Source organism: Corvus kubaryi, unplaced genomic scaffold, assembly GCF_017639235.1.
Source record: "Corvus kubaryi isolate FWS band 111438036 unplaced genomic scaffold, C.kubaryi_AGA036_p1.0 37391, whole genome shotgun sequence".
Lineage (NCBI taxonomy): Eukaryota > Metazoa > Chordata > Aves > Passeriformes > Corvidae > Corvus > Corvus kubaryi.
Genome location: NW_024581130.1, coordinates 10517125 through 10539608, shown reverse-complemented (window position 1 = coordinate 10539608; position 22484 = coordinate 10517125). Strand labels below are relative to the sequence as shown.

The following is a 22484-nucleotide window of genomic DNA, read 5'->3' as shown; positions in this document are numbered from 1 at the left end:
CAGGAGTTTTGAACTGGTTCCGTGAGACAAGTGAACTGGTTAATAAGGATTTTTAATCCTTAGGTCAGACTTTGCCTATGAGATCCTATCCTGATCCTTCTGTTTAGTAGAGCAGTGGCTGCACAGTGTTCTGCAGCCAAAAAATACTGTGAAGGTGAGGTTTTTGCCATCCTTCATCAGCCAGCCAAGATCTGAATTACGGGAAATTTGGAATTTAATGCTACACTTGTCACACATTACAAAGCTGGGAAGTGTCTGGTTTTGGTCTCACTCAGCAAAACAGAACTTGTGGAGGTCATTATGGGGAAGGTGAGAGTTTGAGAAGCTACACTGTTTTTTTGGTCCTGACTGGGGCTTTGCTTTTTCCCAAGGCTCTGATCATGATCTTGTGGTCTGTGTTTCTGTCCAGCAACACAGAGCTCCCATTTGGATGGGGGGAAGGAGCTTATCAGCATTCCAGGAGTCCTTAGAGCCAGTTTGGTGCTTGTTGAAAGTGATACTTCTCAGCAGTTCAAACAGAGAACAAAAATCCCTTGACCTGACAGCAGCACTGGTTAAAACCCCACAGAAGATCCTTCAGACTGGTATTAAAAGGATGCTCTTGGCTGGCATTCCTTAAACCAGCAGGAAATGGTGGTGAGGAGGTGACAGATGTGTCCCCCATCTGCTGCTCCAGCTGAGGTGTGTGGGGGCAGCTGGTGTGAGACAGAAGAAGGATGTAGCATCAGTGTCCCCGAGCAGGGCAGACTGGGGGGTCCAGCCCATGGGCAGGTGGTTCCTCTTGTGAGGGAATGGCAGAAGTGCTGGTTTGTCATCACTCCCACGTGTGGGGTTGGGTGGTGTTTCGCATTTGTGTCCCGAGAAACTTCACTTTGAATTAACGCTGGCAAGCAGACCTGGTCACGGAGAAAAACAGGTGGTTTGCCATGACTTCACTCTCTTCAGTCTTTTAATATCAGGAAGGGATCTTAAAAACGACCCCGATCAAACTCCCCTGCCATGGGCAGGGACACCTTCCACTGTCCCAGGGTGCTTCAAGCCCTGATGTCCAGCCTGGCCTTGGACACTGCCAGGGATCCAGGGGCAGCCACAGCTGCTCTGGGCACCCTGTGCCACGGCCTCAGCACCCTCCCAGGGAACAATTCCTTTCTGATATCCCATCCATCCCTGCCCTCTGGCAGTGGGAAGCCATTCCCCCTTGTCCTGTCATTGCCCCGACCCGTGTATAGAACCTTGCACTTGGCCTTGTGGAACCTCATAAATTTCCCTATTTTTAGCTTTAGAAGATCTGTCTAAAGATCAAGGTCCAAAGTTGTTTGAAGTTTACCTAAAAGTTAAAAATTAACTCAGCCAAAAATTGCATTGTCTAGTGCAGTGGGGTGGAAAAGAAATCTGGTTTATATGGAGCTGTGTAAAGCAGTGGTTCCCCATCCGAAATGCGATCCAGGACTTTGGTTTATCTATTAGGAATGGGATTTGCTCAGGAAACACAGACTTTTGAACCGAAAGGCAAACAAACTTCTTTGCCAGCACTGCTGATGTGCCTTTGGCTCCAGGGAGAAGTGATGTGGTGGAAACCTCCTGATATCTTGTAATACAGCCTGAGGCTCTGCCCCTTCCTGAGGTTTTCTAACAGTTTCATAGGGACTTAAAGAAAGCCAGCTCTGAAAAAGAACTCTGAGTTTATGTAGAACAGTTTCACAATCTAGGAAAAGTTACTTCACGTATGAGACTGATTTTAGATGGTTTAAACAGGAGCTACTTGTATTTTGAAGACTAAAAGCAATCTTCAGCCATTTTCCAACTTTCATGCTCAAAGATGGGGGGAATTTTGCTCAGACTTCTTCACTTGGTGCCTGGAAAGCTGGGGGATTTTTATTTGTTTGGAGTATTGTACCTCCTCAGGGTTTGTGGGGCTAAGAATTGTAAGAAGAGAGTCCCTAAACTTCAGGCTGCCTGAAATACACTCACTGGATAAATACTCACTGGGCGGTGCAGTGAGAACATCAGCGCAGACATTTTTTAAGGAGTCATTTAGCAAAAGGCCTTAAAAACGACCTGGAATGTTTCCAAATGGCAGCATATCCCTAGTGTAGCAATTTAAAATATGTAATTTAGAAAGTGAAAATAATTTCTCCCCATGAATGCTTAGCTTGCTTGGTGTAACTGGATTTATTCTGGGTTGTAACCTGCTCAGAGATGGAAGTACCTGTGATGAAGTTATGGCCATGGTGCCACGTCATGGAGATCACAATTACTTTTTTCTGATGCCTGAAATCCTAAAATTTGGAAGCCAAAGACAGGAGAATTTGGAGAAAAAGCAGTTGGAAGCTTAGTGAGGTATGGTTTTATTGCTTAAAATCTGTCAGGGTACTCATAGTAAGGGAGACATAATAAGGCAGAGAAAGAAGCTTCCAACATTGGTTTTGTGCCAAGTAATACAGAATATGAATCCCTAGGTTAGCTATGGATCCTGGCCTGATGAAAGGTCAGGAATATAATAGGTTAGAGGATAATTTGATGAATAAATCTGAATTGGCTCTAGGTCTAGTCAGCTTGGCTGCAGTGGATTTATCCTCTGATCATTTCCTGTCTTAGCACTCTGAGTGTTGTCTTTGAAAACTGTGAAACCTTTGGAAAAAAGGAACCAGCTTAGTGCCAGGGTTTTTTAAAAGGAGTGCTGAGAAAGGAAAAGTTAAATTATATTTCATTCAGGTTGTTTGGAGAGAATTAAGATGGTGCAAATGAAGCAACAGTTTTAACAAATGAACAAAGTGAATGAGAAGAGCTTTGACATTTCCTTTGCTAAACCTGATTGCAGGAGTGCCTGAGGTGATATTTAACTGCTGTACATGAATTTTTTAGCTTCCCGCTTTGTTTTCTTTGCTTTCTTGTCACGGTTCAAACATCTGAAAATGAAAAGAGAAAGGAAGCAGCTTGGAACAAAATTGTGAATGAATGAAAGAATGAAACCCCATATTTTCTGGAACTGGAGTCACCTAATGGTAGGAAGGAATATCCGTCCCATCTTTAGGAAGGAGAAGCAGCATGGTCAGGGATGCAGCTTTACCTTAGATAACCAGCCTTTCCTAATGTTTCCAGGGAATTTTGCAATTGATGCTGCAGGCACAGGGAAACCTCTTTTATCTCTCATTTGACCGTGTTAAGGGCAGTGCAGATGAACACTCAGGGCACCTTTTGGAAAGTACCAGGATGCCCTGGAGAAGTCCATGTGCTGCCTGTTCCAGGGACTGTTTTCATTTCCATTTGTGCTGCAGCAGCGCTTCGGTCACGGTGCTGCTACCGAGGGCCCTGTGTGAGCTCCCAGCAAAATAACTGTGTCTGACAGAGCTTGTGTTGGCAGCTTGGGATGCAAATAGAGCCACGTCACATCCTGCCTGGCATCCCTGCCTGGCATCCCTGCCTGAGTCTCTTCATTCTCATTAAACTGTTATTGAACCTAGCCCTGGTAAATAAAATATCACTTGAAACAATCACAGTAAAAACTGTCTCAGGCTTTAGTGCTGATACTGAATGGTTCTGCTGTATTCAGGAACCAGAGTCCTCCCCTCACAGGCTGCATTGCATGCTCCCTCCTTCCTGTCCAAATGTTTCCAAGAGATGGGCACGGGCATAAAATCTGTTCCAAGTTACTCTTCAAGCTTGTGAGGAAAACATCTGTGTGATTGATGAAGCTGCCTCCTGAATTTTGGGCCCCGAGTAGCTGTGTTTGACTGAGTCAGGCTCCCTGAAGTCATGTCAGATCTCACTGGTTTAAGAAAAAAAGCTGAGGGCATCAGGGAAGCACCTGAAATGTCTTGATTTGGATACATCCATCTCATTTCTTCATTTTTGTAGTAGACGCATTCTTCAAGATGTAGACATCTTGCATTTTGGTTGTGTGTGGGGTTTTTCTCCTTTCTTTTTTTGGAGGAGTCTCTGTGTATGCCAATTTCCCTTCATCCTCAGCCAGTCCTCACAGATTACTTCGTTCATTTCACAGAATATTCTGAGCTGGAAGGCACCCACAAGGATCATCAGTGAACGACCCATGCAGTCTTACTCTCCTACAGCTAAAAATATGGGTTTGAAAATATCTGAGATCAGTCAAAAGGCTGTTTTTACAGCAGCAGGAGAGTCTTGGTGTAGCTGTCAAATTTATTTTGGAAGAAGCAGCAGTACTGAAATAAAACAGAATTTTCCACAGTGCTTGCACCTCACAATAATGACAATGGTACAACATTGCCAACGCTTTTTTCCCCATTTAAAAGTAAAACAAAGCAAAGCTCTCTTGCACATAAGCAATGGATGGGTCTGATAATAAGAATTTATACATAATAAAACTGGTACTTTTTCATGCTGCTGATGGAGAGTGTTAATTTGCAGCTGTTGATTGGTAAAAGTGGCTTCCACACTTTGTGAAATCAGTTTAATTGGGAGTAACCTTGCTTTTCCCACAGAAGAAACGAAATAAAGAGAGGTACTAAAATCTCTGACTTGTGGAGTGTTTGCCTGCTAGAATAAGACTTAGCAAACAAAATAATGCTATTTATTAAAAAAAAAAAAACAACCCATGCCAGAAAGCTGCTGTGATAAAGAGAAGGGATCAAAATATGATGCAAGATATCGAAACCACCTAAATGAAAAGCAGCACTGACTTTACCTGCTTGATAGTCCCAAAACTCAGTGTTACATCAGCTGTGTCTGTCATGCTTTCTGCTATCAATAATAGGTTTTTTGGGCCCCTGGCTGTCATCAGCACCTCTCAATTATTATTACAGATAAAAACTTTACAACTGCTTTGGAAAGTATGGTTAATACGACTTTTAAAAAGTCTTCTAACAATGATCTTTTAATTTGGGCCGTCTCCCTCTTTCCTTTTCTAGTGGTAGTTCCTTTTGTAAGTATTACAGCAAATATTTTACATTTTTTTCCTCTCCAATAGCTGTCACAACTGGCTTTATTAGAAAAGATCAGTAAATAGACTTGAGGTCAGGTCTGGTGATAGGGGAGCATCAAGTAGGAGCTGCAGTCCTGGGAAATACAAATCTGAGTGTATGTGAAATTGTGCTGATTTTTTCCTGGATGCCAGAGCTCCAGGAGTGTTTGGACAACATTCCTGGGCACAGGGTGGGATTGTTGGAGGGCCAGGAGTTGGACTTTGTGGTCCCGTGAGTCCCTTCCAACTCAGGATGTTCCATGATTCTTTTATCCTCACTAATACTTCACCCTCTTGAGTGGTTTTGGTGCTGGTGGTTCAGTTTGGAAATAAATGGTTAATCCCTCTGGGTGTATGGTCTATTTGCTGACATCAGTGGTAGGATTTCTGTGGGAAAAAATAGCTTTATTTATCCCTCTTGTGACTTTTTTTGCGTCTTAATTTTGGCAGAGCTTGTCCTCAGCTGCCAGCGAGCTTTTTTTCCTGTTTGCGAATGTTTGTTCAGCATCTTGAGGCAGATCTCGTAGTGGAGTCTGAGGCAGAACGGGTGGAAACATGAAAGTAGCAGCACGTGGAGGTATCTCATAAAGCTCCAAATCTCATCACAAATTGCTCTGCCAGGGTTAAAGGAAATGTTATTTTTCGTTTTATCTGGGATTTTTTAACAGCTACCTAATGGAATTTGTGTGGGTTTTTTTAAATATGGAGGAGCATGACTTTGCTGCTAATGATCTATTAGCAACATTTAATTTTTATGTCTGAACACATCGATCAAATCATAGGTCAGTAATAAATTTTTACTGTTGTGTGGGCTGGTGTGACACGAATAAAATCTTGTGCTGTTTGAGCTACTTCTGATATTTTTTCTAGGAGTAATTAAAAGGTTGTTGCATCTTAAACATGGTATGAAAAGTGTAAATAAATAACACTGGGTCATGCCTCTCGTTGAGTGGGTGAGAGGCAAAGGTGTCTCACCTCAGGCTCTTCCTCAGGATTGCTATGCCAAAATACTGTGCTGTGCCTGGGGGGTTGATTCCTAGCTGGAAAGGGAATTTTCACCCAAGTCTCCCACTTCTTTGCTGTGTGGACTAACATGCCAAAGCTGGAGGGTGTTTCTGTGGTGATGAAGAGTCACAGGTTGGTTTAGGCTGGAAAGGATCTTCAAGGTCTTCGAGTCCAACCATTGCCCCAGCACTAACTCATGTCCCCGAGTGCCACATCCACAGAGCTCTTAAATCCTTCAGGGATGGGGGATCACCACTGTCCTGGGCAGCTGTGCTGTCCTTTTCCGTATGGGGAAGGAATTTTCTCCAATCCAACCTAAAGCTCCTCTGAGGCGCCCTCAGATCCTCTCACAGCCCCTCTGCCCCAGCCTGGAGTATTCCATGGGGTTGTGGTTCCCCAGCAGGAACCCAAGCCCAGGAATGCTGCTCAGTGTTCATGAACTCCAGCTCCATGATTTCCACAGTGTACACTGTGTTTTCCGGTTGGTGGGACCCAACTCCAAAGTGATATGGTGAGGAAAATGGGATCAGCAGCCAGAGGAGGGGTCAGTGTGGCAGCAGCTCCCCTTCTCTGTGTGGTTGTAAATGAAATCCTGCTGCTTTGTGACCTTGAAAATGAAAATGTTGTTACTGATTTTCTGAGGCCGTGCAAAATGAAACACAGAGACTGAAGGGTGCAATTAACATTAATAATTAAAGATGAGCTGCATTTGTCAATCTCTTGTCTGGTGTAATCCTCTGAGTAGTGGGCTCCTCCTGGGAGCAGCAGAGCTCCTGCAGCCTTGGATGATCCAAGCTGGGCATGTCAGCGTGGGCTCATAGATGAGCAGATATTTCCTGGATTCTGGGAGCCCACTGTCTTCATCCGGGGAAATGGAAATCGGGGTTCTCACAGCTGGGACAAGTTCAGCCCTTTCCCTTCCAACACTCCCACCTCTGATTCTGCCATTGTGCATTTGCTGGAGCTGTAGATTGTTTGCTTCTTTGGGTTTTCATTTGTCTGACGTAAGAGCAGAAATGTTCTTTTAATCACCTTTTTTTAAAAAACTTTTTTCCCCCTTCTTTTAACAGAGCATTCAGAAGCTGGCTAGCCAATACTTAAAGAAGGACTGGCTTGGAATAAGAGCTGAGGAACGAAGTGATTATAGGTAATTTACCAGTTGAATATCTCAAAATTGCTGTATTTATCATTTCAACTTGTGTCATTATTTTACTTAACAATGAACCACTGCTTTTCTGTAGTTAATTTTTCTTTTTCCTTTGTAGTAGAGCATTGTCAGTTAAAAAAGAAGCTTTGTTTTCCTGAGATAAGTCTTAAATAGATGTTTATGACTTGAATATTTAGGAACATGGGAGAAACAAAACAGCTTGACAGGACAGCTGTAATTTGCATCTGTTTGGGTATTAATGCTTGTATCTGAATATAGATTTTAGTAAATAACTTTAAGGTTAGAGGGATAAGTGTGTGGATTGTTTCATAGGAAAAGACAGGAAGAGATTTCATTTTAAGAGGCTGTTCTTTGTGAAGATTAAATCTGACAGCAGGGAGGAGGCAGAGCAAGAGACTGTTGTTTACAAAACTTTATTTCATTAACATGAAAGGTGGATAAAACATGAAGCCAGAAATAAGTCAGTTGCTGAAAGCCTTTGAGCAGCACCTCCTAAATATTTGGAATAAGCTTTCAGATGCTTTGTTTTTATGTCTTCTTTGTGTTCTGACAAGTTTTATTTCAAACAGGAAGAAATTGACATATTTGTGTTCGGGACTTTCAGCACCCTCACATCGTTTGTGTGTTTAGGAAGAAATAAACTGAATTACCGTCTCAAGTGTACATAAAACTCCCATAACACCCAACCCCTCCTACCTGCAGCTTGTTCCCTTCCACGCCACGAGATCCCACAGTGCCCAGAGATCTTCTCCAAACCCTTGCCCATCACCAAGTGCTGAACCCAAAGTTTTTGCCAAAAAGTTGAATCACGAGATAGGAACAGGCAGGAAAATCTTTATTTTTGGTACAACTTCCATTAAAATTTTTGTTAAAAGTGGAGATACTTGCTAGTTCAGCCTAAAGGGTTGCGCTTTAGATTTAGTTTTAAAAGCAGTCCTTGGAAAAATGCTGCTGCTGCAGAAACCAACCCAGGAGCTGGATTCTGATCCTTGTGGAGGATCCTTCCAGTTCAGGAGATTCTATAAATCTGAATTTTCAATGGAATGACCTCCCTTTCTTCCTTCCCACACCCTCTCTGTGTTTCATTATTTTAGGAGCATGTACTCAGTTTGGAAATCACTCTTAGAAGGCACCGTGCAGGTGGCCCAGTCCCGACTCAATATCTGTGAGAACTATAAAAACTTAATTTCTGAACCAGCCAGGAGTGTGCGGTGCTTTAAGGAGCAGCAGCTGAAGAAGGTATTTGTGCTTTAACAGAATCTTTATACTTTTCGTCATTTTTATCGAGGGGAAAAAATGGTTTTTAGAAATCTTTTAGTGTGACACGTATAAAACACGTGTACTCTTCATGTCATAGGTGTAAATATCCAGCTTGTGAGAGAGGGGTCCAATTTCTGAGCTGTTAGCCCACATTATACCTGCTTGGAAATGAGTCTTTTAAAAATGTGATACTCAGTGGGTCCAACGTGTCTCAGCAAATCTGGCATTGTGCTGTAGAAATTCTGTTGGATTTGGTTTGCAGTGACAGTTGCAAGTGGTTTTTGTTAGAAAAAGTTCTGATTTTAAGAAAAGATCCATCTGAAACCTGAAGGAAAGGCTTGAGCAATCTGCAGGATGGAGAGTAGAGATTGTCCAGCCACGTCCTGTAACAGTATCACAAATAAGTGCTCCAAAAGCTGCTTTAATTATCTGTTTAATTATCTGTAATTATCCCAGTAGAGAAAATAGTGTAGTTCCAGTGAGCTGGATATTAATTTAATTGCTTGTTGCATTTGAGAGTCGTTTATGAGGGTGGGCAGGCCCTGGCACAGGGTGCCCAGAGAAGCTGTGGCTGCCCCTGGATCCCTGGAAGTGCCCAAGGCCAGGCTGGAGGGGGCTCGGAGCAACCTGGGATAGTGGGAGGTGTTCCTTGAATGACCAGAAAAACCCCCAAACAACAATCATTTTAGCTTTGCTTGTTAGAAAGTGACAACAGAGACCCAGAATGTACCCAGTTCTGTGTTCTAGAGTAGTATTTTGTAAAATGTTTGGTTACAAATTTAAATAGATGTTCGTGTAATGTGAGCTTTCCGTTTCTGAACAAATTATTCTACAGCTCTTAGAAACATGTGCAATATCTGTTTTGTGAGGGAAAAATTAACTTTATTAATGCTGTTTTGTTGTCCTGTGAATTTTATTTTCGTGTGAAGCTTTCCAAACAATGCTGTGGCAATTTTATAACATTCTTACTGGGTAAATAATCTTATTTTATTCTTCTGCAAGTGGCGATAGCTCAGTGTTTATGAGGCAGCAGTAGAAGTGGGATCTTTAAATTTCTAAAAGTCATAGAAGTTCCTTTATTCCTGCACTTTGGAATCAGCAGAACAAGTTATTACAAATATCAGGGCAGTATTTTGGTTCACAGTGATAACATGCTTTTCCTTCAACATGGAATTATCATCCACTTGGTGGGATTAATTTTCCTCCACAACCAGTTTATTGTTCTACACAGGGCAGTCTCTCACCCTTCCCTTTGAATTCCCAAACAGATAAACAATGGACAGAGAAATAATTGTTCTGACCTCCATCCAGACAAAAGCTTATCAAAATAAAAATTCAGTCAGCAAAATACTGGTAAGGTTACATTGGAATATACATCTAAAGTGGCATCCAGTCTCCTAAAAGTTCTTTATCCTACAGGGATGCAAACCAAGATTATTTATCTCTCTCAAATGATCTTTTTAACAACTGGGGTTATTTGATATTTTAATTTTTTGATGCTGGCAGGAGATTTTAGGGATCAAAATCCCCACTGATGTTGCAAAACCCCAGTCCTTTTCACAGGCTTTTAGGTCTTAGTCAGCTGTGCATTATATACAGATTTTTCTACCTTTTATTTTTCAGTCATGCACGCAGAGGTTTCCAAAAATCCCGATCGTGCCTTCCACCACTCCCCAAACCAGCCTCCAGGGAATGCACCCTCTGGAGCCCATTGCTTTATTGGTCTGCACACATCAAGCAGTGACTTTAGTGTGAATTCTTCTGTACTTCATAGCAATTTGACAGCTCCAGGGAGAGCAGGATTGTGTGGTGAGAGGCCCAGCAATTCCTGTTGGCTGCCAGTTTGCTTTTCACAGGTGGCTGGGTGTTGTTTTTTCCCAGTGGGACACGGGGACATTAGTGTTACACATGACAGCAGCTCATTAGTCCTGCAGTGCTCCTGAAGGAGGTTCCATGCATTAATAATCAGTGCAGTGAAGAAGCTGAGGTGTTCTGGAGGGGTGTTCACCAGCAGCGCGCCTGGAATGAGGGAAGCCGGGGGGGTGATGCTGATATGAAAAGAGCTGGGACCTTTGGGTGGTGTTGGAAGGACTCAAAGGCAGATTGGTTTCCTTGAAGTCACCCCTGGGTACCTGCTGGAGCCTTCACTGACCACATCCAGCCTGTGATATCTGTAATTAAATAGAACTCCTCTGGACTATCAATCTCCTGTGTGCTTAATCCAGTTTGGGTAAAAGAAAATCTTTAGTAATCTCTTTAAAGAGAGTTTTAATTCTAGACATTGATGATTCATGTTGGTTTTCTTACCTAGATCCTGCTTAGCACAGATCCTTTCCCAGTTTGTTGGGGTTTTTCTTAAGCTGGCAGGGTGTCTGAAGAATTGCTGAATATAATCATTTTTCTTCCTGATGTGTTGTGTTTTTTGTGGCAGCTTTTGCCTCATGTTTTAAATTTTAAAGAAGGAAAGATTAATCATTTTTTGGTATCACTTCCAGTATATTGCCCTTGGATTTTTCCCAGTTGTATTCCGATGACTTCAACTAATTACTTCATCCAAAGCTTTCAGAACTTTTATGTTTATTTAGTGGGTTATCATTGATTTTGAACAGTTTAAACAGCAGCAGAAAGAAAGGAAGAGAGAAGGTTTTATGCAGTTTTAAAAGACCTGCATGAATAATTGAGCAGGAGTAACTCGAAGACTGCATCCTTCCTTACAAACTACCATAAAAAGCAGTAAAACAATGATGCTAATATTATTTGGATGCAAAAAAAAGTAATATTTTGTTTCCCAAATGCTTTTTTTCAGTGCGTGGACCAGCTGACAAGGATCCAAGCTGAATTACAGGAGACAGTCAAAGATTTAGCTAAAGGCAAAAAGAAATATTTTGAGACTGAACAGATGGCTCAGGCGGTGCGGGAGAAAGCTGATATTGAGGCCAAGTATGTTTTTATAATGGCATATGTAGAAATAATTGCAGCCCCAAAAAGCACATTTCTCTTAGCTTTTGCACTTGATATTTGACTTTCAACGAGATTCTTCCAGGTTTTCTTTGCTTTTTGCTTCTATACATTTTTGTAGCCATTTCAGGCACGCCCTGAGAGGAAATTAGAACTTGTTTGTATTGGTTTCTTTAGGAAGGAGGTTCAAGTAACAGCTTTAATTTGGCATTTTCTAAGGACAGTGTGTCAGCTGGCACTTGTTTGATATTAAAGCCTCCTGACTTCCTTTTCTATCCACACATCTCAAATTTGGTATCAGTCCATTTAGAGGGGAGAGGCAACAGGACACTTTTTTTTCATTTTTCGAGATAAATTTTTGAGGCTTTAGGTTTTTTCTGTTCCTTAACGTCCTAAAGAGGGTGATTTCCTTCCTTCCAGGAAAACAAGTAGCACGTGTTTTGGGTTTGGAGTCTGGCCTGTCTTATGGGAGTTTGCCACATGCTTTTTTCTTTCCTTTAATTTTTGTTTTTAGAAGTTACTCAGAACTGCTCTCAGGGAATGAAATGATGATTTCATTAGAGATCTTTTCTGTCTTTCTGAGGGATGATGAAAAGAACTTCAATAAAATTACCTATAATACCTGAAGAAAGTAAACAAACAAACACAAACAAAAACAACCAAAAATTTGAGCTTGGGAATTTTAGAGCAGATTTATACTGCAGTGTTATTCAGATTAAAGTAGCTATTGAGTTGATTTTGTTTTCTTACTTACTTTTTAAACCACCATCCTTCAGAAGCTAAAAAATACTTTTGTAGAAACGGTGTAAGGCAAACATTCAATTCCTTCTGCTCATTTCTGTTCCAGGTCCAAACTTAGTCTTTTTCATTCAAGGATTAGCTTGCAGAAGGCTAGTGTGAAGGTGAGTATAAAACTTGGATTTTGCTGCTCATTTCATTAGGCAAATGCCCCAAATTGTCTGCAATGTAGAGGTGAGGCACAGATTGGAAGGGAAATTGGTAGGACGAGGGATGAGCTAAGAGCACTCTTTGGGCAGAGTATAGAATTATATATGGAATATATACAAGGAATTCTTTTTCTAATTAGAGTTAAAACTGTTCTTTGAAGACCACATGTGAAATTCCAGTTGCAGGAGAGAAAAATCTTGTCAGGAATCCCCTCATCATTAGGAAGACTTAAAAGCTATAAACGCCCTAAAGTTTTCACTGTACTAACACATATCCACACAATTAATTGGCTGTTAATGTATGTTGGGTCATCCAGATTGTCACTGTGGGCTATGTTTTCACTTGTTGCAGTTAAAAGCCCGACGATCCGAGTGCAATTCCAAGGCTATCCATGCCAGGAATGATTATCTTCTCACGTTAGCAGCTGCCAATGCACACCAGGATCGCTACTATCAAACAGACCTCGTGAACATCATGAAGGTGAGGAGGCTGCTTCGTGCCTGCCATTGGGAACTGGGAAAATCTGGGGAGCAGATGGAGGGTACAAAGTCCTGGATTGACTTTTCCAGTGAGCTGCCATGGATGAGAGGGAAGGTAGAGCCTGTAGTGCTGTCTAAAAAATTTGGAACCAGCTTTCAGGCCCCAAAACTGAGCAGTCAGTTTCATTTTTTAATTCGCTTCTTTTTTGAATAACTTACTTGGATAAAGGACGAAAAAAACCTTGACTGAAAAACTCACTTGGATAAAGTTCCCTTGGCTAAAGGAATCAGGTTTGTCAAACTAAGCCCTGTATTTTCCTTCTGGAAGGAAAGTGGAGGGGTTTTTGGTTCTTTAGTACCATATTCCATAATCATTTTTATTTTTTGTCTCATCAGAACACTTCTTTATGGTGTGATTAATGAACTAGAAGTATTAAATATCTTGGTTTCCAAACTAAGGATTTTAGGGAGCAGCAGTCAGCATTCCTGTTCTCACCTGTGGCAGTTTGCCAGGTCAAGGCTGGTTGAACTCACAGGAAATGGCACACTTAAAAAGTTCAAACCTGATTGCTCATGGTTTTCTCAAACATCACCCTAGAATTAATTAAATGTACACTATTCCTGTGTTCTAGAGTTCAAGAGTTAAAGATAAATTGTAAATCAGCTAATTCACACTTTATCTGTTTGCATTTCACATGTTGACATTTTCAAACTTTACTTTAATTTGCTCTTTACAAACTCTTTCCAGGCAGGGTGACTTAGGAGTCTGTCATTTGCATTTTAAACTGCTTTATTGCAGAAATAGCATAGAATTATGACAAATCCCTGTATTATCAGTGTGCCTTGCATTTTGGTATGGGAAATACTGATATATTGATATGAAAAGCAGGTCAGTGAGGTAAAAAATGAGAGCACCAAAGGAATCCTCCTGCTTTTCCCTGTGTTTGTGCATGATTGTGCTGTTCTGTTAGTAAAACGTGAATATTTGTGCTCACTAAATGTTTAGTACATGGAAATGCTTATAAAGAATTTCCTTGTGGTGGTGCAGATAAAATTATTAATTGATGCTTACATAAGATAATTCCATCCTTACATGCATGGTTGGCTGTCATCACTTAATGCTCTTACTTGGGAGCAATTCCAGAAGGGAATTGAATATGTTCACGGCAAAACAAACAAAAAGGGTGTTGAAAATCATTTTTAAAAATGAGCAAATAGCCCTGGTAGATTTCTTTTCAAGCCTTTCTCATGCTGAACCTTTTTTTTTCATACAGAAAAAAACATAACAATTTATTCTTCGATATAAGTAATTGTGGTTTGCTGAAAGCCTAAGTGCTTTCATCCAGCCAAATTACTCTGGAAGGAAAGGACTCAGGGTTTATTTTCCTGCATCTCTCAGATATTTATAGCAGTTGAATCTCTTTGTCTGGTAAACAAAAGTGTGTTTTTAATGAAGAGCTGTGAATTCGGGTCTCTTGCAGTGTTGGTCATGAGTAAATCTCCGTGGGAACACACCCAGGTGTCCTGGGAAATGGGGTCATTCTCTGGAGCAAGGCAGAGAAAGTCACAGGCAAGGTCCCAAATTGAAGTGACTACTGGAGATTTGAGGAGAGAAGGGGAAAATCTTCAGGAAAATCAGGGATAATGCATCACTGGACTCAAATTCCTTCATCCAGGAACTCTAATGCAAATTGAAGTGTGAAACTGCTTAAATATATAAATAAATATAGTAGAAACAGCAGCTTGTAATCTGGAAGGGGATTTGCTGGCAGGGTCCTGGTTTCTCCTTCTCCTGAAATTCCTGAGGGAACCACACTGTATAAAGTACAGAAAGAAAGATTATTTTATTTAGCAGAATGATTTACACAAATGGAGAAGGAGCTGGAGGGAGAGGAGACTGTTTGAAGGTGAAGAATCATTTGGTGCAAGCAGCTGTACAATGACTGAGAAATGGAGCAAGATCTTGCCCATTTTGGTTGACCAGGCAGAAAACAGCACATGAAATTAATGTTAAAAAGAGAAACGCAGTAACTTGGGGAAAAAATTGCTGCCTGCAGAATAAAGAACTGGGAACAGCCATTACTGTTTTTGAAAGAGATGCTAGAACTGGAAAATGGAGTGAAGGATAAAGAAATGGAGACAGCTGTGCAACGTTTCTCATCTCTAGGCGACATCACTGGGAAGGGAGGATTTTGGAAGGGAGTTTCACCCTTCCAGCACAGTTTCTGTTTCAATAGCTTGAGTGGTGGTGTGACCCAGTATGTTTTACATGCTATAATGCAGTTGTAGTGTCTAAACTAAACATCTTTGCTACTGTGTTGTCATTAATATTCTGAAAATGTCCCTTTTATCTCAGTATTAGTAAGTCCTTAGGTATTCCTGTAGTGCCACGTGCTGTCTGTAAGTGTTTCCCCATTTAGCTGCCCTTGAGCTGATCTTTGAACTGCTCAGGGCTCTCCACGTTTCTAAATCACATCAAGTATCTCCTCAGACTGTTCAGATTTTGGATCCACTGCCTGTTTTTCTAGTTGTTACCCAGATCTTTAGAGATGGAAAAAACACGTGAAAACTTTTCAGCTGATACTTGGCTGCGTTACTGTATATGACATTCACAAGTGTTTCAGAAGCTGCTTCTGTTTGCATCCATCATAAACAGTTTCTCCATAGGTTTCAGTTTTCATGGAGTTCTTGTTTCCAGAATTAGGATGGTGCTGTGGGGGTTCTGTTGCCTCTGGTTTGTTGGAAGCCAGGGCTGGCTTGGCTGGAGCACACCCAGTCCCTGGCCGTGACGTGCATCCAGCTTCTGCCTTTGGGTTGGAGTTGTGGCAGTGCACTCTCAGACCATCCCTCTGCACCATCTGCATGTGCAGACAGTGCTGACTTTCCTAGAAAACAGGAGATTTCACTCTCAGCTTTGACATCGACTTGTCTGCCTTGATAAATAGTGGGCTAAAAACTCAGCTGATTTGGCTGCCTCTTCCCATCTGTTTTCTCCTTATATTAATTTACCTTTTATTTCAATAGGCTGAAAGGTGTCTTACTTAGCCTAAAACAGAATCATGAAATGTTTGTTATAGGATGTGGACATCAAAGGTTAGTCCTGGCATCCTGTGTCAGCTGAGCTGAACACAGACAGGGTAGAGTTCTTGCACACCTTGTCTTGCTGCCAGCCTGGACAATGGATCTTCAGTGGTTTGTAACAACAGAATCCAATAAAAGGCTGTGCTGGTGTCAGGAAAAAGGAGGGGTGGATGTATTTTGCAGCCACAATGTTGGTTTGTGCCTGCACGAGGTGTTTGCACACCGGGGGAAAGTGTGACGGGTGCTGGGCTGAGGCACCTCGGGCTGCTCCCAAGAGGAAGCTGCTGCTGCTGGGTTTGTTCTGTGTGTCTGGCTCTGGAATGCTGCTGCTGTCCTATGACAATAAATCACAAATCCACCTTGAGGCCTTGTTTCATTTTCTGTCACAGGCAACTGTTGGGGTTTTAGTTTAGTCTTAGTTTTTTTCCTGTTAAAGGAATTTTCTCCCATATGCATGTTGCTAGGAGACAAATAGCTGTACTTAAGAAAGACAAAAAGGGGGGTGGGGCGGGCCTGGCTACTCCTGTGTTTACACCTGGGTGTGGGGTCAGTTCGCTCTGAGCGTCCGGAGAGAAGCTGCAGAGAAAGGAGCTGCTGCTTCTTTCTTTTTGGCCGTTCTTTCTTCCTGCTGGAAACAACGCCGGGACCCCAAAAGCCGCTTTCCCTGCCCTGCTGGAGACCGGGCTGTGGCTGCCCTGCCCCGCTGCTGTTTCGAGCTTTCGCTACGCTGTAGCCCTGCTCGCCCTGCCTGCCTGGGCCTCCGTGGGGTTCTCCCATCTGGATACATCTCGCCTGCCACCCGGGATTTGTGTTCGTCCCTGCCGCTCCAGCCTGCCGCTCCAGCCTGCCGTTCCAGCCTGCCGTTCCAGCCTGCTGTTCCTGAGAGCCCGGGATCAGCTGCCCAGGGGTTTGTGAAGCCTTTGTTCCATCCTTCCCCGGGATCCCAGGGCACCGGTGCCGCGTGCTCCCCGAGCTCGCTCCGGAGCGCCCCCTGCAGCCGCGGGGGAACCATCGCACCTGCCCTGCTCACCGGGAGCCGCCAGCGCCCCTGCCGGCTGCGAGCGGAACTGCACCCGAGGGAAAAGGGCCCGACAGCCGAGAAGGCTGGGACGGGGTTTGTGATTGCTGTTACTGCCATGGTTATTGCTGTTTTGTTTGACTGGTTATATACATATATATAGAGAGAGAGTAAAGAACTGTTATTCCTATTTCCCACATCTTTGCCTAAAGGCCCTTGATTTCAAAATATAATAACTTGGAGGGAAAAGGGGTTATATCTGCCACTTCAAGGGGGGCTTCTGCCTTCCTTAGCAGACACCTGTCTTTCAAAACCGAGACAGCAACAAAAGGACCCTTTCGTAGGCTGGGTTCTTCGTACATGCAGCTCCTGCTCGTTTGCAGTGGTGCAGAATATGTTACTTTATTTTGCAACATTTTTATGCGGAAAAGAAAAAGTGATTTGCTCTGCTGTAACTGTGAAAGCTATCACAAACTGAACAGCAATGCTTGGAAAGAAAATACAAAATGCTTCCAGCTTTTTTAGTAGGATGAAGAATTGTTCCTACTGTGCCTTCCTAGTTTTCCAGTTACACCACTTAATAAGGAGCAAAGCCATTCTAGGTCTCTGTTCATAAAAGATTTTAATCCTTTTGCCTTTTTATCTGGCCTTTATGTCCATTTCAGTCTCTGCAGTGAAATTAAAACCCCCCAAAGCGCAGACTAAATAAAGCCTGGTAATGTTTTATTCTTCGCCAGTTTCCTGCCAAGCTGCTTAGGAAGAGTTGCCATCACCTGAGTGTGAAAGTACAGTCCACAAACCCTTTTAAAAATAAGTTGTCTACCTGGTGCTTAGGTTTTTACTTTAAACTGAGGTCAGAAGGAAGTCTAAGATGATGGTTGAAGTCAAATCAGGACTGTTTCGATACTCATCCTTTTAGAAACTATCATTTTTTAATGCTGTGCTCTTAATTCTGTAAGTTTCCCTCACGAAGCACCTCAAAGAATGACTTTACACAGCAACTTATGATGAGGAAATGCTGACATGAAAAAAAGAAAAGCAGGTGTGCTGGACACTTCACATAGTCCTGAGATTATTTAAAGAGAGAAAGAAAGAGGGAACAAAAACTTAGATTGCAAAATGACAGAATGGTTTAGGTTGGAAGGGACCTTAAAGGCCCATCCAATTCCAACTCCCTGCCGTGGGCAGGAACACCTTCCACTATCCCAGGGTGCTCCAACCTGGCCTGGAATAATTCCAGGGATGGGGCAGCCACAGCTTCTCTGGGCACCCTGTGCCAGAGCTGAGGAACGGGTTGCAGGTGGTGCTGCGTTTTTTATGAGCACAGAAAGGTTCTGGAGAAGGTAGCAGGCAGTAGCAGCAGGTCTTTCTAAACTAAGCTCTTCAAAAAACAAAAATACTTAATATCATGGCTCATGCAGGCTTTGGTGTTTGAGGGAGAACAGTGTCAAAAGCTGGTGCTTTGTGGTGTTGGTGGTTTCTTTTATCCTGTTGTAATCACCAGGCTGCTTTTCTGGTTTTTTCTGCACTCTCCAGTTTGCTTGACACGAGGAAGTGGAGTTGTGTAATTTGGCTCTTGTTCTTGATCAGAGTTCTTGTGATGATTTGGCAGGTTTGAATAAAAACTTTGTTACATCATTTCCCTGCAAGAGCCCTTTGCTCAGGTGTGGGTGACAGGAACAACACAAGGTACAGAAGTGCTTTGTTAATTTGAGAGGTTGATTTATAAAATTATGGGTGAAGTGTGGCTTTTCCACAGCCTTGCCTGTTTTTAAGGATTCTGATAGAGGAGGAGATCTGGCTGACTTCCAGGGAATGAGCAGCCTGGTGTATTTGACCCTGCTCTGAGTGCAGAGGTTGAACCAATATCTCCCTTTTAAACCTGAATTACTCTATCATTCCTTAAACCAACTTTTTTTTGGTAAGGCGGTTCTCCTTGGGATTCCCTGCCTTCTGCTTTCTGGTTTTGGTTTTTTTTCTGCCATTAAGTGGAGTAACTCCATGAGTTCCAGCAGTGCTGGAACCTTCATGTTCTAGTGAGCCCTGGCTTTTGTTTGTTAGAGTGGTTGGGAGTTTTTGTGAGGCTGTGTTGACTTCTCTGTTTTCAGCCCAGTCATCCATCACTTTTCCCAGGCACTTCAGTGATCATTTAAAACAAATGGAAATGCAGGCTCCAAACATGACTTGCACAAATGACATTCAGCTGGAGCTGGCAGTGTTTAAAAAAATGACCCCAAATTGAGGACTTGGTGGCTTTCAGTTAATAATTTGCTTTATGCCCTGAAATTAATAGGGTGTGTGTGGCAAAGGGTTCTTTCCCCTGGTGGCTCTGTCTGAATTGAAAAATAAGTTGACACGGTAGCTGAAAGTCTTAAGTTGGCTCAGGAGTGTTATCCCAGCATTGCTGTGTCCTGTGGAAATAGAAGGGTACCATTTGCATCAGCACATACTTCTGTAGCCTCTGGAACAAGCAGAACCAATATTATCACTGTAAAAAATCAATTTACGTCCACGTTATTGTTTTCGACTTTCTGGAATGATTTAGAAGCACCCAGGGGATTCCTTTTTTAAAGTGGAAGGTCTGCCCCTCAACGAAAAAATAGCATTAAGATAAAGTAATTCTGAAGTCACCAGAGATTTCCATTTGCTTCTATAAATCTCTTTTATTATTTCAGTGCTACCAGTTCTTCTAAGACCCTGTAACACTCGCTTAAAAATGCAGAGGGGACTTGTGCAAGTGAAAGAACTATTGTTTCACTTCCGGTTCTTGTCAGCTGCAAGCCACAAATATTTTGTAATCCTGGTTAAGGCAGCCATGGATGGCATTATCTCCAGCATCAGGTGGGCACAGGAGCTTTCCTTCCCAGGCCCTTCATGAGTGTGCTTGGCTTCCTCATGGTCATTCCCACAAAGGGGAGGTGACTGAAGGGATCATGCCCAGCACATGATCCCGCTGTTCCAGAGGATGCTCACTGTGGGCTCCACAACAGCTGATCCTGATCCCATGCTGGTTTCCCATCCAGGGACGTCTGTCCCTGTGCTGATGTGCACATAAAGCCTGGGGGAGAAGAATTCCAGGTTGTAGTGTAATTATGAATCCACATGAATTATTGGATCATTAGTACACAGTTGTGGTCTCCTGTGCAGTGTTTTTCCTAAATGCTCATCTCTCACATTCCCAGTTGCTACTTGAGAAGTACCTTGGAGGATTGTAGGAGTTCACAGTCCATGGAATATGCGCTAACTCCAGTTGGGAGCACTTGGATTCCAGCTGACTGTGAGTTAATGTTTGCAGGGGAGTGAAAAGAGGATTCGCACTGGAAATGCAGCTGCTGGTGTTAATTTTGGTAATAAGCAAGGGAGGTTTACTGGCCTTAACAATAAATAGTTCTTCTACCAGTGACTATGCTGCATGTATGGCATAGAATTGTGGAATGGTGTGGGTTGGAAGAGACCTTAAAGCCCATCCAGTGCCACCCCTGCCATGGGCAGGGACACCTTCCACTGTCCCAGGCTGCTCCAAGCCCCTTCAGCCTGACTTTGGGCACTGCCAGGGATCCAGGGGCAGCCACAGCTTCTCTGGGCACCCTGTGCCAGGGCCTCCCCACCCTCCCAGGGAACAGTTCCTTCCCAATATCCCGTCTAACCCTGCCCTCTGCCCCCCATTTCTTATATTCCCAATTGTATTTTTAATTTTTCATAGATATAATATATATTTTCACTTTCAAATCCACCACTCACCCCCTGAGAAATCACGTTGCTCATCATGCAGCCTTTTCATGCGACCTTGAGGCACAGGAGTGGGTCTGAGTCACAACTATTTCTGTTGTGAAAATGAAAAAATGTGATGGTCACATTGGCCTGGTGACAGTCAGTTTGTCCGACCTCGTGTTTCAATCACAAATGAATCCCTTGGTAAAGCATTTGACCCAAAGAAGCCCATTTATTTCAGGGATCCAGGTGTTTATTCCTCCATGGCTGGGGAGTGTAGTGTAAAAGCAGCATGGCAAAGTCTGATACGAAACTCAGGGCAACTTAATTATCTTAAAACAATGACCATTTTTTTATGGTGAAATAAATTATTCTTTGATAGTGCTGCTGACTTTTCAGCAAGATTTCCTTTGGTGTTGTCACAGAAATAGCATAAGAAAAGGGTTGATTGTAAAAGCATGGAGTGTGATTTTACAGATGCTTATGAAAGAAATGTATTCCTCCTTGTCCTGTCCCTCGAGCCCTTGTCCCCAGTCCCTCTCCAGCTCTCCTGGAGCCCCTCTAGGCCCTGCAAGGGGCTCTGAGCTCTCCCTGGAGCCTTCTCCTCTCCAGGTGAGCACCCCCAGCTCTCCCAGGCTGGCTCCAGAGCAGAGGGGCTCCAGCCCTGGAGCAGCTCCAGGGCCTCCTCTGGACTCTCTCCAGCAGCTCCAGGTCCTTGTGCTGCTGGCCCCAGGGCTGGGGCAGCTCTGCAGGTGGGGTCTCACCTGAGCAGGGCAGAGGGGCAGAATGATCAGGGATGAAATCAGGGACTTAAGCTGAAAGCAGTACAAGAAAAATGACTGGAAAACCAAAAAAAAAATTCAAAGCCCCTATTAGAAAGAGGGCACCAGGAAGGCAGTGTAAGGATTAGGATTGGGAAGGAGTTACTTAACGGGAATCTGGGAGAAATCTAGCTGAGGAAGGTAGCAGAACACTTTGAACCTTTTTTTTATTTATTTTAAGACTTTATGTAGAAACTGTTCAGGATTTGAATGGGGCTTCAGGATACTTTGGTCAGCTGTCATAAAACGTGCTCATTCTGAGCAGGAAATGAAACTGCCATCTTGTTTCCAAGCCACACTGTAACACAATGAGAGCCGTTCCCAAAATACTTCCCTGTGCCAGACAGCAGCCTTGGAGCAGCTTCGGGGCACCGGCCCAGCTCAGGAAGCACCTGGTCTGCTCCGTTTGGGAGGCAGGTGGGGTGACCACACTTTAACTAGAAACATTCCTGGGTTAGGATTCATGGAGAAAGGCATCCCAAACACATCTTTGTTTGCTTGAGGGCTTTGTTTTTAGCTACTCCTGATTCGTTGGAAGAATTGAAGAAGCAGGGAAAAGTTACTTTTTTCCTCAGCGGTTTTTTTCCTGCTGTTACTTGTAACCACCGATGTTTCAGCGAGTTACCTGGAATGGATGTGTTTCCATTGAAACTGGGGGGAAAACTCGTGGATTATTCTTAAAATTGCATATGTGTGCACGGCTTTTGTGCTCTTAAATGAGATATTTAACTGTAAGAGTTACTGAAAATGTGGAGACCTCAGAGCCCCCTCCAGGACCTAAAGGGGCTCCAGGAGAGTTGGAGAGGGACTGGGGACAAGGGCTGGAGGGACAGGACACAGGGAATGGCTCCCCACTGCCAGAGGGCAGGGATGGATGGGATACTGGGAAGGAATTGTTCCCTGTGGGGGTGGGCAGGCCCTGGCACAGGGTGCCCAGAGCAGCTGTGGCTGTGCCTGGATCCCTGGCAGTGGCCAAGGCCAGGCTGGACATTGGGGCTTGGAGCAGCCTGGGATAGTGGAAGGTGTCCCTGCCCGTGGGATGGCATGAGATGATTTTAAGGTCTCTTCCCACTCAAACTGTGCTGTGATTCTGTGA

At 43.2% G+C, this 22484-nt stretch overlaps 1 protein-coding gene across 2 annotated transcripts in view; it reads left to right on the top strand.

Moving 5' to 3' along the window:
* FCHSD2 (FCH and double SH3 domains 2) overlaps positions 1 to 22484 on the top strand; it is a 123282-nt gene that overhangs the window by 54706 nt on the left and 46092 nt on the right. For both annotated transcript variants that reach the window (XM_042038120.1, XM_042038119.1), the window contains exons 4-8: positions 7015 to 7091; positions 8207 to 8351; positions 11179 to 11312; positions 12178 to 12232; positions 12630 to 12758. In XM_042038120.1, the coding sequence (XP_041894054.1) occupies positions 7015 to 7091; positions 8207 to 8351; positions 11179 to 11312; positions 12178 to 12232; positions 12630 to 12758 (540 nt within the window). The remainder of the gene's footprint in view (positions 1 to 7014; positions 7092 to 8206; positions 8352 to 11178; positions 11313 to 12177; positions 12233 to 12629; positions 12759 to 22484) is intronic.